The following is an 18,128-nucleotide window of genomic DNA, read 5'->3' on the forward strand; positions in this document are numbered from 1 at the left end:
ACCCGGACCTACAAATCCAGGTGTTACCGGACTCCGCCTACCTGTAGTTACGCCGAGTGGAAAGTCACTTTCGGCGAGGCTCTATCATTCTCATGTGTACGAAAAGAAGTGTAGTTTTGCCGGAGAAATTCACGCTTGAAAAGAAAACATTAACTCCCAAATCCTCATTTGGAGTGGAACCTTGAAGCTCCAGGAGCCTCATCAAAAGCGTTTGGGGTTGTATAATCAATCACCGTTGCCACTTTATGAAAAAATGTGTCGAATTTATAAATGATGATAACAAGAGCAAAATAGACCAACATCAATATGAAATTATTGATTTCTTCAATTGTTAAGACAGTTCATTCAGTAAATTTTACTTTAATGAATTACAACGATTTTTTATAATCAATACTCCTGTTCACTTCACATTCCTGTACGTCAGATGCATGAAGGATATAGTTTTTACTTATGGAGTTGACGACAATAGACATGAAAAGGAATACACGTGTGTATATCCTGTAAATTCTTTAGTACAGTAACGTTAATGAAAGTTCTCACCTGAGCCCGTAGGTTCTTGTTGATGGGGTGTAAGAATAGTCATGTGAAGTATCAGGTCGTCATAACTGGTACACAACACTGACCTCAAGAGCGAAAAGTGATGTAATATCTGAAAAGTGATGTAATATCTAAGTTCATCTAGAATCATTGCGGGACTCCATTCCGGGGTATCACTTGAAAACACATTTTCCTTCAGGGAATAACTGTGACTACAATGTTGTTTTCTAGCTAACACTGAGTAAAACATGTACACTGTAACATAGACTGCAAGACTGTTTCTTCGCTATCAACGTTCGTCTGCATGTAAACCAAAGTGCTCAAAAAAAAATTCGGAAATATTTTGCGACCAACACCAGGATAACCGTCTCCAGGCAGAAGAGCGACGAAGAGTGGAAAACTTTACGCTACTGCTCTTACTCCACAAACTAATGGTGCACCTAATAAAACAGGTTAGAAATATAATCGGTATCTAAGTAAATATAACTGAATTCTAGCATGGTGATAAGCTACTGGACCCTAAGGAATCCATAAAGACAAATTTTTGCATCCTACATGAAAGTGATCCTGAACGCGCGTGAAATTTCACAGCAATAAGTAAAAGTAACTTCAATTCATACCGACAAACTACGTTTATTGATAAATAAAAATCTATATAGAAGTTCTCTCGAATATTCTAATATTTATATTTTATCACAAATTTTCTCAAAACGCAGTGAACACTAAAGATTTTCAATTTCTCATGCTTGCATTTCAGAGCGAGGCAGGTGTCCATTGTTTATTGCCAGCCACACAAAAATGTAACCGGTTATAAACAGTAAATGAAGTTCCTTAAGCTCCTGTAAAATCAATATTAGAATTTAATGATTTTCATCCAAACTTAATTAAATATATATTTATGAGGACAGGCTAGTTCTCAAATCGGATTGGGAGGGAGACAGTCTCTGACGTGGTTGGCAACAATGTTCCTTGGCGGCAACAACGTGAATGATTGATGGACGAGGCGGAGTTGTGCATATTTTTGTGTTTTGTGTGATAATTATAGTGTTTATAGCGATCTAGGGACCTACATATATTCCGGCGAAGTGGTGATTCATGACTAAGGTAAGGAAAACCTCCTTTTGTCCTAACTTGAAAATCTAACCGAATACTTATGGTTACTGTGAATACCGGCTGTTTCTGCATTATCCTGTATTGTCCTGAGCTTGTAGTTCACTGATTGTCTGGCCGTTTTCTTGGGATATTCTTCTGATAGTATGGATTATGGATATATTGATTGTGATGCACGCCCCTGATCACGTCATCAGTTGGTTTCGTAGTGCTGGGGTTGAAAAATGACTCGACTGCGTAAGCATAAGGTGTAACGTCTGACTTTAAAGTTGGTAACGAATAAGAAGCTGCTGTCAGTGCATCCCAGAAATCCCAGGTTTTAGGTAGTCTTTATGAAACAATTTTATAAGATACAGTATGTTGATATTTGTTGGGAAATTGCTGCTGACGTTTTAGGTAACATTTTAGCAGTCGTAACTTAACTCGATGAATTGTCTTGTTTAGGTTGTTTTACTGATATTGAGTACTGCAGATTACAAAGACATTATCTTATATATTAGGCTACACCTACTTTGAGGCTTCCACTGTAGAAATCGTAGCTTGTTCCGCTTTGTTAAACTGGTATGGCATGGGTGACAAATAGCACTTTACTGCCTTTGAAATTGCCGTCGTTGAATCCAGCCAAACTTATCTTACAAGTTCTTATAAGTACCAATAAAGTAAGATAGGACAGGTATTCTTCACGAAGTGGTTATTGTCATGTAAAGCGTGATCAGGTTTTTCCTTAAATATCAAAGTTTTGGTTAGGCTGTTAGGCCATGTGAGGTTTAGTTATGTTACGGAAGAATTTCCAAATCGCGCAACTTGTATTTTTGACAGACTGACGCCGATTATAACATTGATATGATGAATACAATAGTTTATAGTAGAAAGTTAGAGAAGGTCGTCACTTCAAAGTGATAATTCCTGAGATACCGCCATGTTATCTTATCAAGGAATTCGTCATCTTGACGAACACACTTGGTACATGTAAACACACGCGTATTTATTTTTGTTCGAAAAAACGAATCCTCAAAATGGAATGAAGAACCCAAAGCTGAAACACGTGCGTCCATGAACTGGCAAATTACCGTTTACTGTCATTTGCATAAGAATAGCTTGTTTGGAACTTCCCACGCTCATGTTTTAGTCGTGTTTGTTCGACCACTTCTTGTGGTTTCATATTGATTAATTGAACCGGTTCCTGCGGCTTTCATCTTTGTTGATTGATTATTTTTTTCATGCTAATTGGATCATAAATTATGTTTATTCAACTTTGTTAGGAAGCACTTCCGTGGCCTCTTTAGTATAGAAGAGGGTTCGTGCCGTAGAGAGATACGTGGATCGAATACTTTTTTCTTTTTTCTCTGTTTTTAAGACATCATACAGGTATCATACAGGTTGGGTTTTCTTAGATGAAACACGATGCAAATCTGATCGGATTTCAGATATTTTATTCTACTTCACAACTTGTTGCCAAACATGACTTATGGATTGGTATGGAACAATCATGAATAGCACAGTCAAATCTGAATAGGTTATTTTAATTGATTTAACTTTGGAGAAGTAATCACAGTAAATGTGACTAACATTTATAAACGAATTATTTTCCGGTTTACGACGAAAAATGGCATCATCTCAAATACTGAAACTGAAACGTTTCTCGTAAGTGTTGGCTCGAAAGAATCTAAAGGTAACCCGATTGGTTTTCTGTAACAGTATTTGTTCGCAGTCTGAGTAAATTTAAAACACTTGCCAGGTATTGTATGCTTAACTAACATGGCACACACTGCGAGACCCAGTTCACAATTGTATCCCAGGAGGCTACGTGGAAGGCAGTCATTTTAAGTACAGCCGCTATTTCTTGTTATTATACATCTTGCAATCCGTGACCTGTGTAATGGACAAAAAAAATTATATAATCTAAGACATTAGATACGTGTTGGAACATGACCAAAGTGTTTTCTGTATGTCAACAAGAGTGGGAGCATCATGTGATTTTCCGAGAAAATGAGGAAATTATTCTAGAATGGAAGGAATCTCAATACCCCTTTGTAGTCAGTATTTGAAAATGGAAATGTTGACAATAAAATGTTCCAGTCGTGAGGCACAGCAGTTGAGAGGAAGAAAAACAGCACACAGCTACAAAGGGAGATTCTCAGCTGCAGGGGAAAGATGAAAGTAGTTGGTAGTGGCTGAGAAATTGGTGTAGGGGAGCCATTATCGACCACCGGGAGTCCAAGGGGAGCCTGCAGGGGCAGAAGCGAGGCTAAGAAGGGAGTGTGGCAGGCGAGGGAGGCTGAGGAGAGTTTCCCCTCTCCTTAGAGGACATGGGGAGGAGGGTAACGTCTCGGGGAAGATTAAGGTGCGTCAACCGGCTGGGGCAAGATGGAGAAGCCTTTTTGAAGCTTTAGGTAGAAAGGACACCAAGCCCATCGGAAAGAGGAATAGTTGTCGAAGTTGCCAGGGCTAGGCTCCAACATCCCCATCTAAATGAACTAGAAATACGAACTTTATGTGGGAAAGTAAACGAAAATATATCTCAGCTTTAAGTGGAAAGAATACACTCCAGTTTGTATTTTGGGTTCTTTGCTGTTGGTTCTGTGTGCTGGGACTTTAGAAGCTTATTGGTTCGATGTGGATATATTTTGGAATTTTTTTTTGGGGGGGGATGATTTATTTCTACATTCATGTTATTGTTTTACCCATGCCTAGTTAGAAATGATTTAGATATGTATGTATTTATGGTGGTGGTTGTACCAAGACCTACCAGACATAGTTGAGGGTTGAAAGGAATCATTTACTTAAAAAGTCGGATTTACAGTGTATCGATATTTTTATTATTCAACCTGTTCTCGTACAATGATAATGATTCATTCGGTCATGGTCACACATCTGGGGTGGTTCATCCTCCACCACTCTGTTAACTACAGTGGGGTCAAAAGCCTTCCGTCTCATGAACACTCCTAGCACTGCATTACCTCCCTTTAACCATCCCTCTCTGTACTCCGCGACGTTGCTGTTGTCTCTCAGGTTTACAGGAATTACATTATTTCGGCCAGTTTTTGTGAGCTGTCTGTTTGTGTCCCTGCACCCGCCAAGGCGTGGACCCAGGGCGCGCGTCTGACTGCTGCCTCCTACAGTTTCTTTGTGAGAACCGACCAGGTCTAATTCTCTTCCTCTTTTCGTTCCCCCCTCTCTTTCCTTAACCCTTCTACCAATAAGGGTCTGGTATACAAGCACCTGCGGAGCTCTGATTAATTTCTACATTCTTTTTCGTAATCAATCCCTTTCACCCGAGATGGCCTCTGATTGAAGCTCGTTTTTGCCGATATCTTGTTGGCTCTCTCTCTCTCTCTCTCTCTCTCTCTCTCTCTCTCTCTCTCTCTCTCTCTCTCTCTCTCTCTCTCTATCTATCTATCTATCTATCTATCTATCTATCTATATATATATATATATATATATATATATATATATATATATGTGTGTGTGTGTGTGTGTGTGTGTGTGTGTATGTGTGTGTGTGTGTGTGTGTATATATTACGGCTGTACTTTTGTGTGTAGACGGTTGTGTTGTGGACTGTCATGTGTGGGAAGACTGTGACTGAGGGCCCAGCTGGGAATAAGTTGTTGGTATCTCTGCTGTGGTATTGTTACAAGTTTGGGAAGATGAGCCATGTCTCGGATGTTGATTCCCCGCACGCCCTCGTGTTATCTGATTTCCCACACTCTGATAATTGACTTGTCGTTAACTCCGACTATAAGGTTGTTATACACCGAAGGATTGTTCCTCGCTGACTGACTTCCTGGGTATCGTGAGCCACGTATCGCCAGCCGGTCATTAGCGAGGGCGGGTTTTCTCCGACTCTCTGGAATCGAATCAGAATTATCTGCGTGAACACACGAGACGTTGGTATTCTCCTGCCATCTTCCTCGGGACTGTACAAATTATCACCAAATTCGTGTTCACTTGTTTGTCTCACCAGCTCGAGCCAAGTAAAGGCCACTGGCTAATTTACGGGATTTTCCCCCTCCTAACGTCATTAGTAGCGCGTAGGAGTGAGGGATTGGCATTAGGTGGCAAGCGCACACAGAAGAGGGAGATTTTTGCAATTAGTGGGAGAGAAGAGGACGTGGAAGAAGAGTCGGTGCCTGTGGAAACGGCAGGGAGGAAGGTAGAGGAGATGAACGAGTGGATGGTGAGAGTTAGGGAGCAGAAATGCGATGGCGAGACACTTTCAAATGTCTCAAGAAACATACGAATTTTTTCCTTCCAGTATATTCCCTCTTTGTGGAGACTATTACCAGAAGTAACCTGGTCACTGGCGCAGGTTACTGAAGGTGTAGACGAGATAAGACCGGGTGGGAGTGGTTCCACAGTGATACATTGAGCCTGTTATTCAAGCGGCCAGGAGAAAAAAAAATGGTAAAAAGATGGTGAGGACTCAGACGTAATCTTGGGTTTTCGCACTTGTCACAGTAGTAAAGTTGGGCAGGGACAACCCACTGACGTTGACTAACAAATGTTGCCTGTTCTTCACGCCCGTGGTGTAATCCTCTCGGGTAAGCCAGAAATATAGGACTGTCATAGATTTAGAGGTAGATAGCTACGCTCTGAGGACGGTGGTGCTTTGTGTATGGCGCGGTGAGGGTGCGCGGGTGGGAAATGATGTGGTGGTGTGTATGTAGTGTGGTGGGGGGTGCCGTTGTGTTCGACGGTGTCAGGTGTGGTGGTGGTGGTGGTGGTGGTCGAATGTTTTGACATGCATGGTGGAGATGGTATCCTTGATTGATATAATTATGTATGGTAGTTTTAGCCGCCTGGCCCTGTTACCCCTCGAGCACGACCCTGAGTACGACGGCACGACCCTTGAGTACGACGGCACGACCCTTGAGTACGACGGCACGACCCTTGAGTACGACGGCACGACCCCTAAGTACGACTGAGTACGAATATTATACCCAGACCGTCGTGCTCAGGGTGTCATTGTGTGATAAATGTAGTGATGCCGACGCGTTTAATGAGCCTAATGTTATGTGTGTGGTGATGATCTTGAATAATTACATAGTGATCATTATTAAGTACATTTGTGATTATGATTTGTGTATTAAGGAGAAAGAGTTTTACTATCATGTTGCCACGTCTTATAACCTTGTATATACTGTCTTTACTCCCGTGTGTACACACACACACACACACACACACACACACACACACACACACCCTACGTTAGTCTTCGTGTTCTTGAGACGGACGGAGACATATATCCAGCTTGTGCTGTTGTTTATCTTGTAGCGTCAGTGTTCCTCAGTGTGGTAACCAGTAGGTGCGTGCACCTCCGTCCTTTGTCCTGGCAAAATGGATGGCACTCCATTCCCGTGGCAGCGGGTCAGAGGAGTGGCTGTAGGAGGCCATCATACCCAAGGATCGTTCCGTCCTGTGTTCAAGGGTCGCACCGTCGTGTTCAGAGGTTTAAGGATCACCTTGCCCCTCAGAGATCAAGTGCCAGCGTTTGCTGTCGCCATTTTTATCATCATCATCATTCAATCTTACACTCGCCTCACATTCACTCTCCTACCATACTCACTCACCATGGCCATTCTCTCTCTCTCTCTCTCTCTCTCTCTCTCTCTCTCTCTCTCTCTCTCTCTCTCTCTCTCTCTCTCTCTCTCTCTCTCTCCCCAGCCTTCACCCCCTGCCCCCCCACACACATACACACACACCGCTCTCACATTCCACAAATTACCATAAATATTCCCCAGGGAGAAGTCGCCACCATATAAACAAGACTTTCCCCAACTGGAATATTCCCGTAACGTGTGGTTCTGGCTGGAACATTTCCCATGACTATATGCTGGAATATTCCCATGACGTGAAGGTGGCTGGAGTAAATCTCATTACTTTAACATCCTCTTGAATATTTTCCCTAAGTCCTACACTTGGAAGTGTCTGCAGTAGAATTACATTTGCATGTTGCAGTTGGTCGTCAGTGTTCAATACTCTATAATGATATTGCCTAATGATAACATAGTTTATATGAATACAACTTTCCGAAGAAATTTTTTTACATTTATATATTCTTATATGTTTTCCAATGGTTCTGTTAGTCCTCACAACCTGAAGCGAAATGACCCCAATGATGTAGTGGTTAAGTTTTGGTATAACTTGTTAAAAAGTAATTGTTTGGAAGTAACAACTCATACGTTTATCTGCATTTGTCAGTTGTTAAAGAGATCACCGGTTCTGTTGCTATACATGATAAAGTGTAAAGAAAGTAGATGCCAGATTATGTATTGTGTAGATGATGGTGAATGTCTGTATTCATTTATTCAAGTGGTTAATGGTACCCGGCATTTTTCTCAGGCCAGAGTAATGGTAAATGTTCTGGCTGTTAGGTAACATCAAGCCATTGTTGATGGTCTGTAATTGACTGTGTTTGTAAATATGTATAACAACTTGGTAGTATTAATCCCTTGAGCATGGCTATATGACCCTTGAGTACGACTTACGACCCTTAAGCACGACTATATGACCTCTGAGCACGACTTACGTCCCTTGAGCACGACTTACGTCCCTTGAGCACGACTGTATGGCCTTTGAGCACGACGTATGAGCCTTGAGCACGACGTACGACCCTTGAGCACGACGTTACGACCTCTCGGTATATCACTAACTTTGGAATTTGCACATAAAAGGTCATATCTGAGGTTACACCTACATACCCATGGGTCATAACTTTTTTGCTTAAGGGTCGTACCGGTGTGGTCACAGATTGCACCGTTGTGCTGCGGAGGGTGTAGAGTGTGCTGCGGTGCGTCCATATGATCCTGCACTGTACAACAGGGGTGGCTAGCGTGACTGGCGGTTTCTAGAACCATGGTGGCAGCACAGCGTCTCATTTGACGTGATGTGCCGCACAGCAGGAGCACAGAGTGATAATAGAGGGTCAGAGTATAAAAGTACGTATGAAGGGTGAGAGTTAGAGAAGGGGAAATGAGAGGGAGAAAGACGAGAAGGCTGGAAATGGTCGTATATATTGAGGTAGCGAAACAGGAGACTCCAGCGAGACGTGGCAACCCTGGCCAGCGAGGGGCGTTGGGTAACTCAATCAGATGAAACATGAATATGAAAAAGTTTGTCGTAATAAGCTCAGATAAGTGAAGCCTGGAGGTCCCTTATAATATTATGTAAACCCTTGCTCTGGATAAGTGCATCAAGGCAGTATAAATAATTCCCAGGTCAAACATTATAATTTCTTGTGGACGTTTACAGCGTCAAACAGTTGTACTCGGGGAATACCCGGTGTTGCTCGGGGGAGAGACTTCCGCCCACTTGGTTCCCGCTGAAAAATATAGCGGTACAGAGGACTTGGTGCTGTTGCCTTGTCATGACAGAATACTCAACAAGGTCTGCTGTGGCTGCTCAGAATGCTAATGGATTGCCCCCCTTTCTTAGGTGGAAACTAACTGATTTAAATGATTCTCTTGTTTTGTTAAAACGTACGGATAAAAAGGCTTCAGCTTTTCACCCGAGCGTTTTTCCTTTTAGATCGATACAACTTCACAGATTACTTACTTACACAGTAGTAGGGGCTTAAGTTTTCCCGTGAGTTACTTATTTAAGTACCTGAGTGATTAAAGTAACCCGTGCGGGCTCGGTAAAGGTCTACTTTCCATAAGGATACTTGGGCAAGAGGAGGAACTTAACGATGCAGGGAGAGCGGCTCGAAGTTAGGGAAGATGTGCTCCGGCGGAGCTGGGCGGCAAATGTCTTGGTCTTTATGTGTCTCCGGGGACATACACCTCCCTCCACCTCCACCTCTCTCTCTCTCTCTCTCTCTCTCTCTCTCTCTCTCTCCACATTACCTGCACTTCCTTCTCGTTACCAGTTTCAGTGCCTCGTCCTCTTTCCCGACCCCTCTCATTTACCCCTTCGGAGTAGACTATACCATGTCTCGCCTGTCGTCTGCATTGGACTATGGCGGATTTAATGACCTTTTGTCCAGAGGGAACCTTTAGCCGTGTTTATATGTTTTCTATTTTTATCATTTTTCAGTTACGAGAGTCCTTTCCTCACTGTTAAAGTCAACATATTCATTGTTGATCCTTCTTAAGAAAGTCGATTAACGTTTATGATAATGTTATTTGCTGTAAGTGAGAGTAATATTATATATGTATTATTCATTTGATTATAACTCATTTCTAAGTGGACGAGGGAGGCTGGAAGTCCTTCCCTCCTGTATTATCACTTTCCAAAAGTAAGAATTGAGAGAGAGGCAAAAGGGGATTTTTCCTGAAAGGTTGAGCCATGCATTCCAAGCTGTACTCGACATGGTGGAAAAGGTGAGCATGCGAAAAGAATAATAGTAATTATCATTATTATTATTATTATTATTATTATCATTATTATTATTATTATTATTATTATTATTATTATTATTATTATTATTTATCATTATTATTATCATTATCATTATTATTATTATTATTATTATTATTATTTATCATTATTATTATCATTATCATTATTATTATTATTATTATTATTATTATTATCATCATTATTATTGATGAAGGTCTAATGTTAGGGTACCATACATATAACCTGTGGATTGGGAAGAAACACTTAGCGATGGCCACCCTACACTAAGTAGAAGTGATTTAGACTTGGGGAAGGTAATACGGAGCATTTCTATGTAATAATACAAGTGATATACGGTGATAGTGGGGAGGGCCATGATAATTTGGACAAATTTAGGTTCATGATAAGTGAAACACTACTAGAAATGGACAGAACATAAGAAAATATCACATGATTCTATCTGGGGCCGAGATTTACTTTAATTTCTGATGTCATAGTCGAAAAATACTAACGACATTTTCATCTTTCTGCCGTATTGAGTGTATGCTGTGGCAGGAAGTAATCACACTAGATGAAAACACCTTTCAAGCAACTGAATGTAAGCTTCACCAACACGTTCAAGTATTCTTGATATATCACGTAAGATAATGATATAGCTAGTTTGTTAGGGGAAGTTGGGTGTGAAGTTTTCATAGATTCTCATCATTTCGAGAAATAATTTACTTCACTTTTTTATCTAACAATAATTCTCCCCACTGTCGCTTATTCATCATTATAGATTGAAAAGATAATGCTCCACATCACGCTACCCTAGCCTGAAACACTTTTCCTGACCACGTTAAGTCCATTGGCATGTTTCTTTCAAAACCAGTATTTCTGTGGTGCTCCTGAGCTGGAACTTTATTATTATTATTATTATTATTATTATTCATACTTGGTCGCCCTTTCCCGCGTTAGCGAGGTAGCGCCAGGTATAGACAAAGAAAGTCCGCATTCGCTCACATGCTGTCACGTACAGCTCACCGAAATCGAATTCTCCTGTTTACAACCAGGCCCCACAGACCTTTCCACGGTGTCCCCAAGCTGCTTCACATACCCTGGCTCAGTCCACTTTCATACACTTCCTTACGCTTTTTTGCACACCCCCACAACTCCTGCTTCAACAGTAGTGCTACCCCTTCTTTTACTCCTAAGACATTTCTAACCATTCTTTACCTTTGAGGTTTGTTTCACTCAGAGCCAGAACATGCAGGTTCCTTTCCTCAAGCATACTACCTACTTCCTTTCTTCTCATCTTCATTGCATCCACAAACATTTCAACACCCCAGCCTGACCCTTTGAGAAGTAAAGAGTTCTCGCCACTTGGATCCTTCTGTTTCATCTTTTAGAGATTTAAATACAGTGATTAGTATCATTATATACGTGTGCCCTTATGTGTGAGAGTACCACCGTCCGGCCAGGGTGCTGTACTGCCCTATTCCCATTAACCTTAACGAGCCAGAACCTTACCTCAGCAACCTCGAAGCCTCACCACTCAAAAGAAAAAAGAAAAATGAAAAAAGGGGAAAACTCTTAAGGCGTCGTTTAGATAAATTTGAGCCTTATATAAACAGTCGTTAAGAGTAAAACTGTTAATTTCTCCCCCGGTGTGGGTTTAAGCCTAGGTTACTGGCGGCCATTAGTTGGCGCCTCACCCCTACCTTCTACGTGTAACCCCCCACCGCCATTACCCCCTGCCAGCTGATTGTGTTTACATTTGCACACCCGATCATTGCTTCTTTCTGCTGTACGATTTTTTTGGGGGGGTTCGGTGCGCCTTCGGTGTTTCGAATTTGTTTTATGTGTCTTTGTTAGTGTGGATAATATGTTCTGACTCTCTGTCAGATGGAAGTAATAGAGAGAGACTCCTCTGCCGCACCAACTGGAAGAATATCTGAATGTGAGAATGAGATTAAGAAGAGAAAGGCTGGTGTGTTTACTGCATGCGGCTCCCCGCCTGCGCCATAAAGGCCGTAATGTCTCCCCACATGTTTATTGAGACGTTAATGGAGCGAAAAGTTTTAAAACAGGTCTTGGCGTGTCCTCACTGCCGCCGTTTATTCTAATTCCAGTTTTTATATCTTCTTTGTCTGATCTTGTCGATGGTCCCTTTGTCTCTTTTTTTTTTCCATCTTTGACCATTACAGCATTTTTTTTGTGTGACTACATATACCGATGTATGTTCTTTGGTCTGTTACCTTTTTCCCCACATTTTGTGCGAGATTTCTCTAACACTGGCGACCGTAGAGCTGTCCAAACAAGTGGGAAGTGATCGGAATTATAAGCAAGTTCTCTCCCGTATGAACATAAAAACGTAATTTGTTTTGTGATGATGGAAAATATTAACACTGGAAATGTTAGCACTGATGATGATGATAATGAACATAACAAAGATGATTGATTTAATTATGATAATGATGATCATTTTGTTTTAACAGCCGACATGGCACGGGAAAAAAAAAAAAAAAATAATAATAACGCCCCAACCATGGCCGTTTTGGAAGAAAGTTTAAGTTAGTACCGTCAGAAGAGATGTAAAGGTGGAAGGATGAACATAATCAACCCATTGGGATCTGGATGTTCGTGTTAAGAAGTCCTCCATACCTTCTCAAGTGGGAGTCATTCATCCAGATAGGTCACCGTAACTACTGATGATGATGGACTTGGAATATATGGCATCCACGAACTCTACTCATGAGAGACAGCAAACGCATTAGCCTCCCTTTCCCATGGGTCAGTAACCTCTGACGTCATTGTTTCTACCTTTATTTACCCCCAAAGCCTTTGCTCAGATCACAGCCTGAGTTAATGTTAAGGGATGTTTACCACATTGTAAACATCTTCCCACATCATTATCTCCCACACATTAGGTATACACATAGGTGCCTACAACCAGCCACTGGTGCTGCCGGAAGTGTTGTTGTTGTAACGCGTAGATACGGTTTTTATAATCTATTTTGATTCCCGGTCAGTAATTGGGTATCCACACTCCAAACGGAATAGATAGTCGGATTGTAAGCGATTCTCTTTCATCAGTGAGTGCCTTCAACTCGCTGTGGCGTAATTGTAATATGCTTGTGTGAAGCACGACGCAGGCATAACCAGATTACTCATGCTGAGCTTGGAGTCCACTTTCTCTGGGTTTCGTCACCTATTGGGCTCAGAATGCATGGTAAGGCTGATGCACCGGCAAAACCCTCTGACGTAGAGAATAAAGTTGATAACTTCCCTGGGTCTACCTGCGAGTAGCCTTGAAAACCATCATTCGGAATAAAAAAAGTGAACGCAATCTTTTATTAGACTTAAGACGAAGTGAGATCAAGACAAGCAAATCCGTTTGCCATCATGGTGTATAAGAAGGATCACATACGTAGAGTTCGGCTAACAGGATCAATAAACGTATTGGTACTTAGGCCGACTTCCGTTGGCCTATAGATATTCGTGGGAGTTTGTCCCTCCTGTTGATGACGAACAGATCATATGTAACGTCTCCACCAAAGCTACGCCCACACTGTGCGACGTTGTACACTCGACTGTTGTGAAATTAGGAAGATCAGAGATGATTCTTACAAGTTATATGCCAGCAGTTCATCCTCAAACAGTGTTCTCTCTCAGATTCTTGAAAAGTATCATAACTTTGCTTATTGTGACTAGTTTATTTGTGACTGATGGTGTGACGTAATCTAATTGCTGTTGTTGTTATAAACTTCATTTACCATGTAAGTTGCTGAATGATTTATCTAATTTATTAAATCCTTGTTGACATTATTCTCACCTTTGTAGTTTATAATATAAATCAGTAATTAAGACCCAGTCCCCAGACCTTTCGTGTACTCTGTATCCTCTTTTGTCACACCGCCCACGGGATGGGCAGGAGTGCACAGTGGTTTGGCCACCGTTGTGGTAAAAATCGAAATCAGTCTTTGCCAGCGTCGCCCCGACCAGTGAACGCATCGCAGGGGGCGGCCCGCCCAGCCAGCCGTAGCCTTGTTACTCTGCCTCTCTCACCTGGGGAGACAAGGGCGTCAAGCCTAGGAAGTAAGGTGAAGAAGCGAGGCAACAGACAGCCAGCTGGTGGAGGCAGCAGTGTATCATGATTTACGTCATTCATCCAGCCTCCCGCTTGCCCTCTAACCTGCGATATGTCTGAGGGGTGAGCCAGCACCTGGGGTGGGTGGATGGGGACACCAGATGACGACCTCACCCCCCTGGGTCAGGAGAGGACGACCTGCACGACCCACCTCGTGACCCAGGGAATCTCGGGTAATTGTGCTCAGTGATGGCAGTTGTCCCCCTCACACCGCCCGGCCCCCGGCCTTGCTAACTGCACCTCCCCTACGATTGGATCCAGCCAGAATGGCAGGGCCAGCGCGAAGCCCTCACGCCAGAGAATAGAGAAAGAAAAGAGTTAGATGAAGCAGAAAGGATAGATAGTAACGATAAGAGGTGAGGAAAGAAGATGAAAGAAGATCGGAGGAGCAGGAGAGAGTAGGTGTGAGAGGAGGCAGGGGATGGCTGCGTCAGTGAGGGTACATCTCTCACTGGTTGGTACCGCCCACTCCCTGTACTGTGGTGTTCACACGCACCCCGACATACTCCACAGACCCACACTGCCTCGCCACTGTACCGCTACACACACACACACACACACACACACACACACTACCCACTGAGGCTAAGGTCAGAGGTCAGGCCATCATACCTAAGGGTCGTAACGCCGTACTCAAGGGTCATAGCGTCGTGTTCATGGGTTAATGCAGCTATCAGCTCTCACAGCTAACAAAGCCATTACAGAGACATACAACATAGCCTGCCTAGAAGCTTACAGCATAGCCAACATAGAAGCTAACGACATGATCATCATAGGGGCATACGACACACACACAGGAACCATCATTGACGACAATAGAATAATATGCTCTAACAACCAACATCCCACCACAGACAACATACATGAACATCATCAAAGACGGCCGCCACAAACAAGACAAAGTAACAAGAGACCCAACACAAAACAAGAAGACAGAATTAGCACGAGTCACCACAAACAGCCAACACAGGCAAGATACCTTACCGCTACAAACCACAGTGCCATCACAAAGGACACAGTCACCCACCAACAACACAGCCCTTACAGATAACAAGGGTCACCACACACTACCTCCAGAAGGATAGACCACACTCAGCACCAGAGGCAACACTGTCGGGAGACGGTTGGTGTGGTGTAGGTGGCGATGACAAGTGTGGCTTCCACCAACGTGCACACGTCAGGCAGCAGACCTGCCACGAGCCGCAGCACCACCAGGAGAAGCAGGCAGGCAGGCAGGCAGGGAGCAGGCTCCTGTGTGACCCAGCAGGTGATGCCACCGCTGACTCCTGCAGTGGCGGCGAGCGTTCCACACCGCTGAATTACGCATGCCCGTCCGTCCACTAGCCCGGTTTTTACGAGTCTCCCGGGCCCCAGGGGCGCCGTCCCCAGCCCTCTCCTCCTCCACCCCAGCAGCAGCAGCAGGAGGCCCAGCCATCCGTGTTTATCTGTTGCACCTCCCTCCCTCCCTACCTCATACCTTCCAATCTTGATTGTTGAAGGTTCTTATTGTCTTCTTTCCCATCCGTGATGCGTGTTTTCGTACTGATAATATTCTCTGGTGTACTTTTATTCATTACGTCATTGTACGTTCCCTTCTGTTATGTTGTTGTATATTCCATGTTTCTGATATTGACCACTGTTGGGTCGTGTCCATTTTTACAGAGACAGGTCGAAGTTAACTCTCCAGTTGTGTCTCATTGCGTTGTCACGAGAGATAAACATCACAGTGTCAACATTATATGATGTGGTTCTTCCTCCTGTTTGGTGAGCTCTTCTCTCTCTCTCTTACAGCCGTCGGCCTTGTTGCCTGGTCAGGGTTGTAGTGTGAGTGACTCAGTGATGGCACGAGAGTCATTGACAGTCATACGAGGTGAATCGGTGATGACAGCGGAGTCAGTGTTGGCAGTAGAGTCTGTGATAGCAGTAGAGTCAGTCGCGGAAGTAGAGTCTGTAATGTCATTAGTGATGGCAGTAATGTGTGTGTGTGTGTGTGTGTGTGTGTGTGTGTGTGTGTGTGTGTGTGTGTGTGTGTGTGTGGAGGGTCCAGTCTCCACTCTAGCGAGTATAATAAACCTTTGCCGAGAATCATCTCACACCTCCAGTTGTGGACATAACACTTGGATATGTACAATATAAGAACATCCAACACTGGAACACTTTTTGTATGTGTTAGGTGTTAATGTTTAGCCATTATTTTCTTAGTAGTCGCTTTGTTCCTTTATTTGATTTACAGTTTCATTACGGATGATGATGACGACGCTCGTTCTCCGTAATTGCTCTGGCCTGCCATTGGCTACCAACCGTGGGTGTGGCGTCCGTGGTGTAGGGCTGGCAGGCTCCCAGGGTGTGGTGCACGGGTGGGTGGGGGTGGGTCATTAACGGTCGTAAGTCCCGGGCTACGGGCAGTCTCATGCCGCCGCTAGGCCGGCCGGTGACTGGCGGAGACTGGCTAGGAATAACAATTACCTGGAACGTCTCTGTGAATGGCCGCCTCTCCACCACCTAACCTTACTAATACCCGCCAATCAGCGCCGTTACGGGCCCCCGCGGCACATTTGCATAGGTGACACGCGCGGGGGATTACTCTGATAATATTTCAAGTCGGCGGAGGTGGCAGTAGGGAGGTCGTTAAAGGACGCCTCTAGACGACGACCCCCCTCCTCCCTCCATGCGCGCGATGGTTCGGACGGTCGTCTGGTGCGCAGGCGGCGATGAATCGCCAGCGAGGGCGCATCTCCCTGGTACATCATGGCGCGCCTAATAATGTCCCCTTCGCCGTGATATTGGAACGTTGGCACCATCATCCAGAGGGACATTTTGCCGCACAGTGAATAGTAATGGGATGTTAGGCTCTCTCCTGTTGGAGGTGTACACGGTACTAGGGGGTATGTATGGGGGGTGGGGGGGATACTGCTGATGTATACTGGTATACTTGTGTATAATGCGTGTGGGAGGATACTGCTGATGTATACCTTGTGTATAATGCGCGTTTTTCTGTTGTATTCTTATCTTTACCACATTATTTTCGTGTCCCACACCTGGCCATACTAAACGTATAGTCACGTTATTCTAGTTCTCTCGGTGCTATTGTTGCCTTCTCCTCCTCCTCCTCCTCTCGTCTGTAGGTCCCAGGTCTTCCTCCCAGGTCTTCCTCTCTGGTCTTCCTCTCCCTCTCGCGAGCCTAACGTGGTTATGGCCCTCCCTCTGTGCTGAGTTCGTGCTCTCACTTGCCTTCTGGTCTGTGTCCGTCGACTCGTCCCTCTTGTCTCCCTTGCTGCGGTGAGCCTTACCTACCATCTCCTGCCTCTCCTCCCTCACATCTCTGCCTCCCCCACACACCCACGACCCTCCCACACCCCCGCCCCCACCTGCCAGAAGCCCTTCCTTGGTCCCTTGATCCCAACTAATGTCTTCCCAGACCAGCCCTGATACCTAACACACTCCCCCACCCCCACCACTGCCTTGCTCTACCACATGTTCATGTAGTCTACTGTATTCCTAGTTCAGTGCTGTAGTCTCCTGTATTCTCTAGTTCTGTGCTGAAGTTTCCTGTATTCCCTAGTTCTGTCCTGTAGTCTTCTGTATTATCTAGTTTTGTGCTCCAATAACTTTTATTCTCTAGTAGAATCTGTACCGTGGTTTCCTGTATTCCACGCACAGGTGTGGTAATGAGCTGTATTTTTTAACCGTTTGCTGTATTGTGTTCCATTCTGGTGTCCTACGCTTTCGCTGTATTGTGTTGTATGGTAGACAAATATGCAGCATTTGGCTGCAGACCATACTACTGTATTGTGTTGTATGGTAGACAGATATGCAGCATTTGGCTGCAGACCATACTACTGTATTGTGTTGTATGGTAGACAGATATGCAGCATTTGGCTGCAGACCATACTACTGTATCTAGAATTGCTGTGTTGAACCAGATTAGCCACCAGACCAGTTTGGTCTGAACCCATGGCTAACCTGTATGGTCAGACCAGACGGCTCAGCTGTTTCATAAGACCAGGCGGA

General features: G+C 44.0%; 1 protein-coding gene across 1 annotated transcript in view; it reads left to right on the forward strand.

The window, feature by feature from the left end:
- The first annotated feature begins 1,617 nt into the window (after positions 1-1,617).
- LOC139746212 (calmodulin-like protein 4) overlaps positions 1,618-18,128 on the forward strand; it is a 92,774-nt gene continuing 76,263 nt past the window's right edge. Inside the window, exon 1 of the mRNA XM_071657172.1 lies at positions 1,618-1,641. Coding sequence (XP_071513273.1) covers positions 1,633-1,641 — 9 coding nt within the window. The 5' untranslated portion in view covers positions 1,618-1,632. The remainder of the gene's footprint in view (positions 1,642-18,128) is intronic.

The sequence above is a fragment of the Panulirus ornatus genome, chromosome 64, assembly GCF_036320965.1.
Source record: "Panulirus ornatus isolate Po-2019 chromosome 64, ASM3632096v1, whole genome shotgun sequence".
Classification (NCBI taxonomy): Eukaryota; Metazoa; Arthropoda; class Malacostraca; order Decapoda; family Palinuridae; genus Panulirus; species Panulirus ornatus.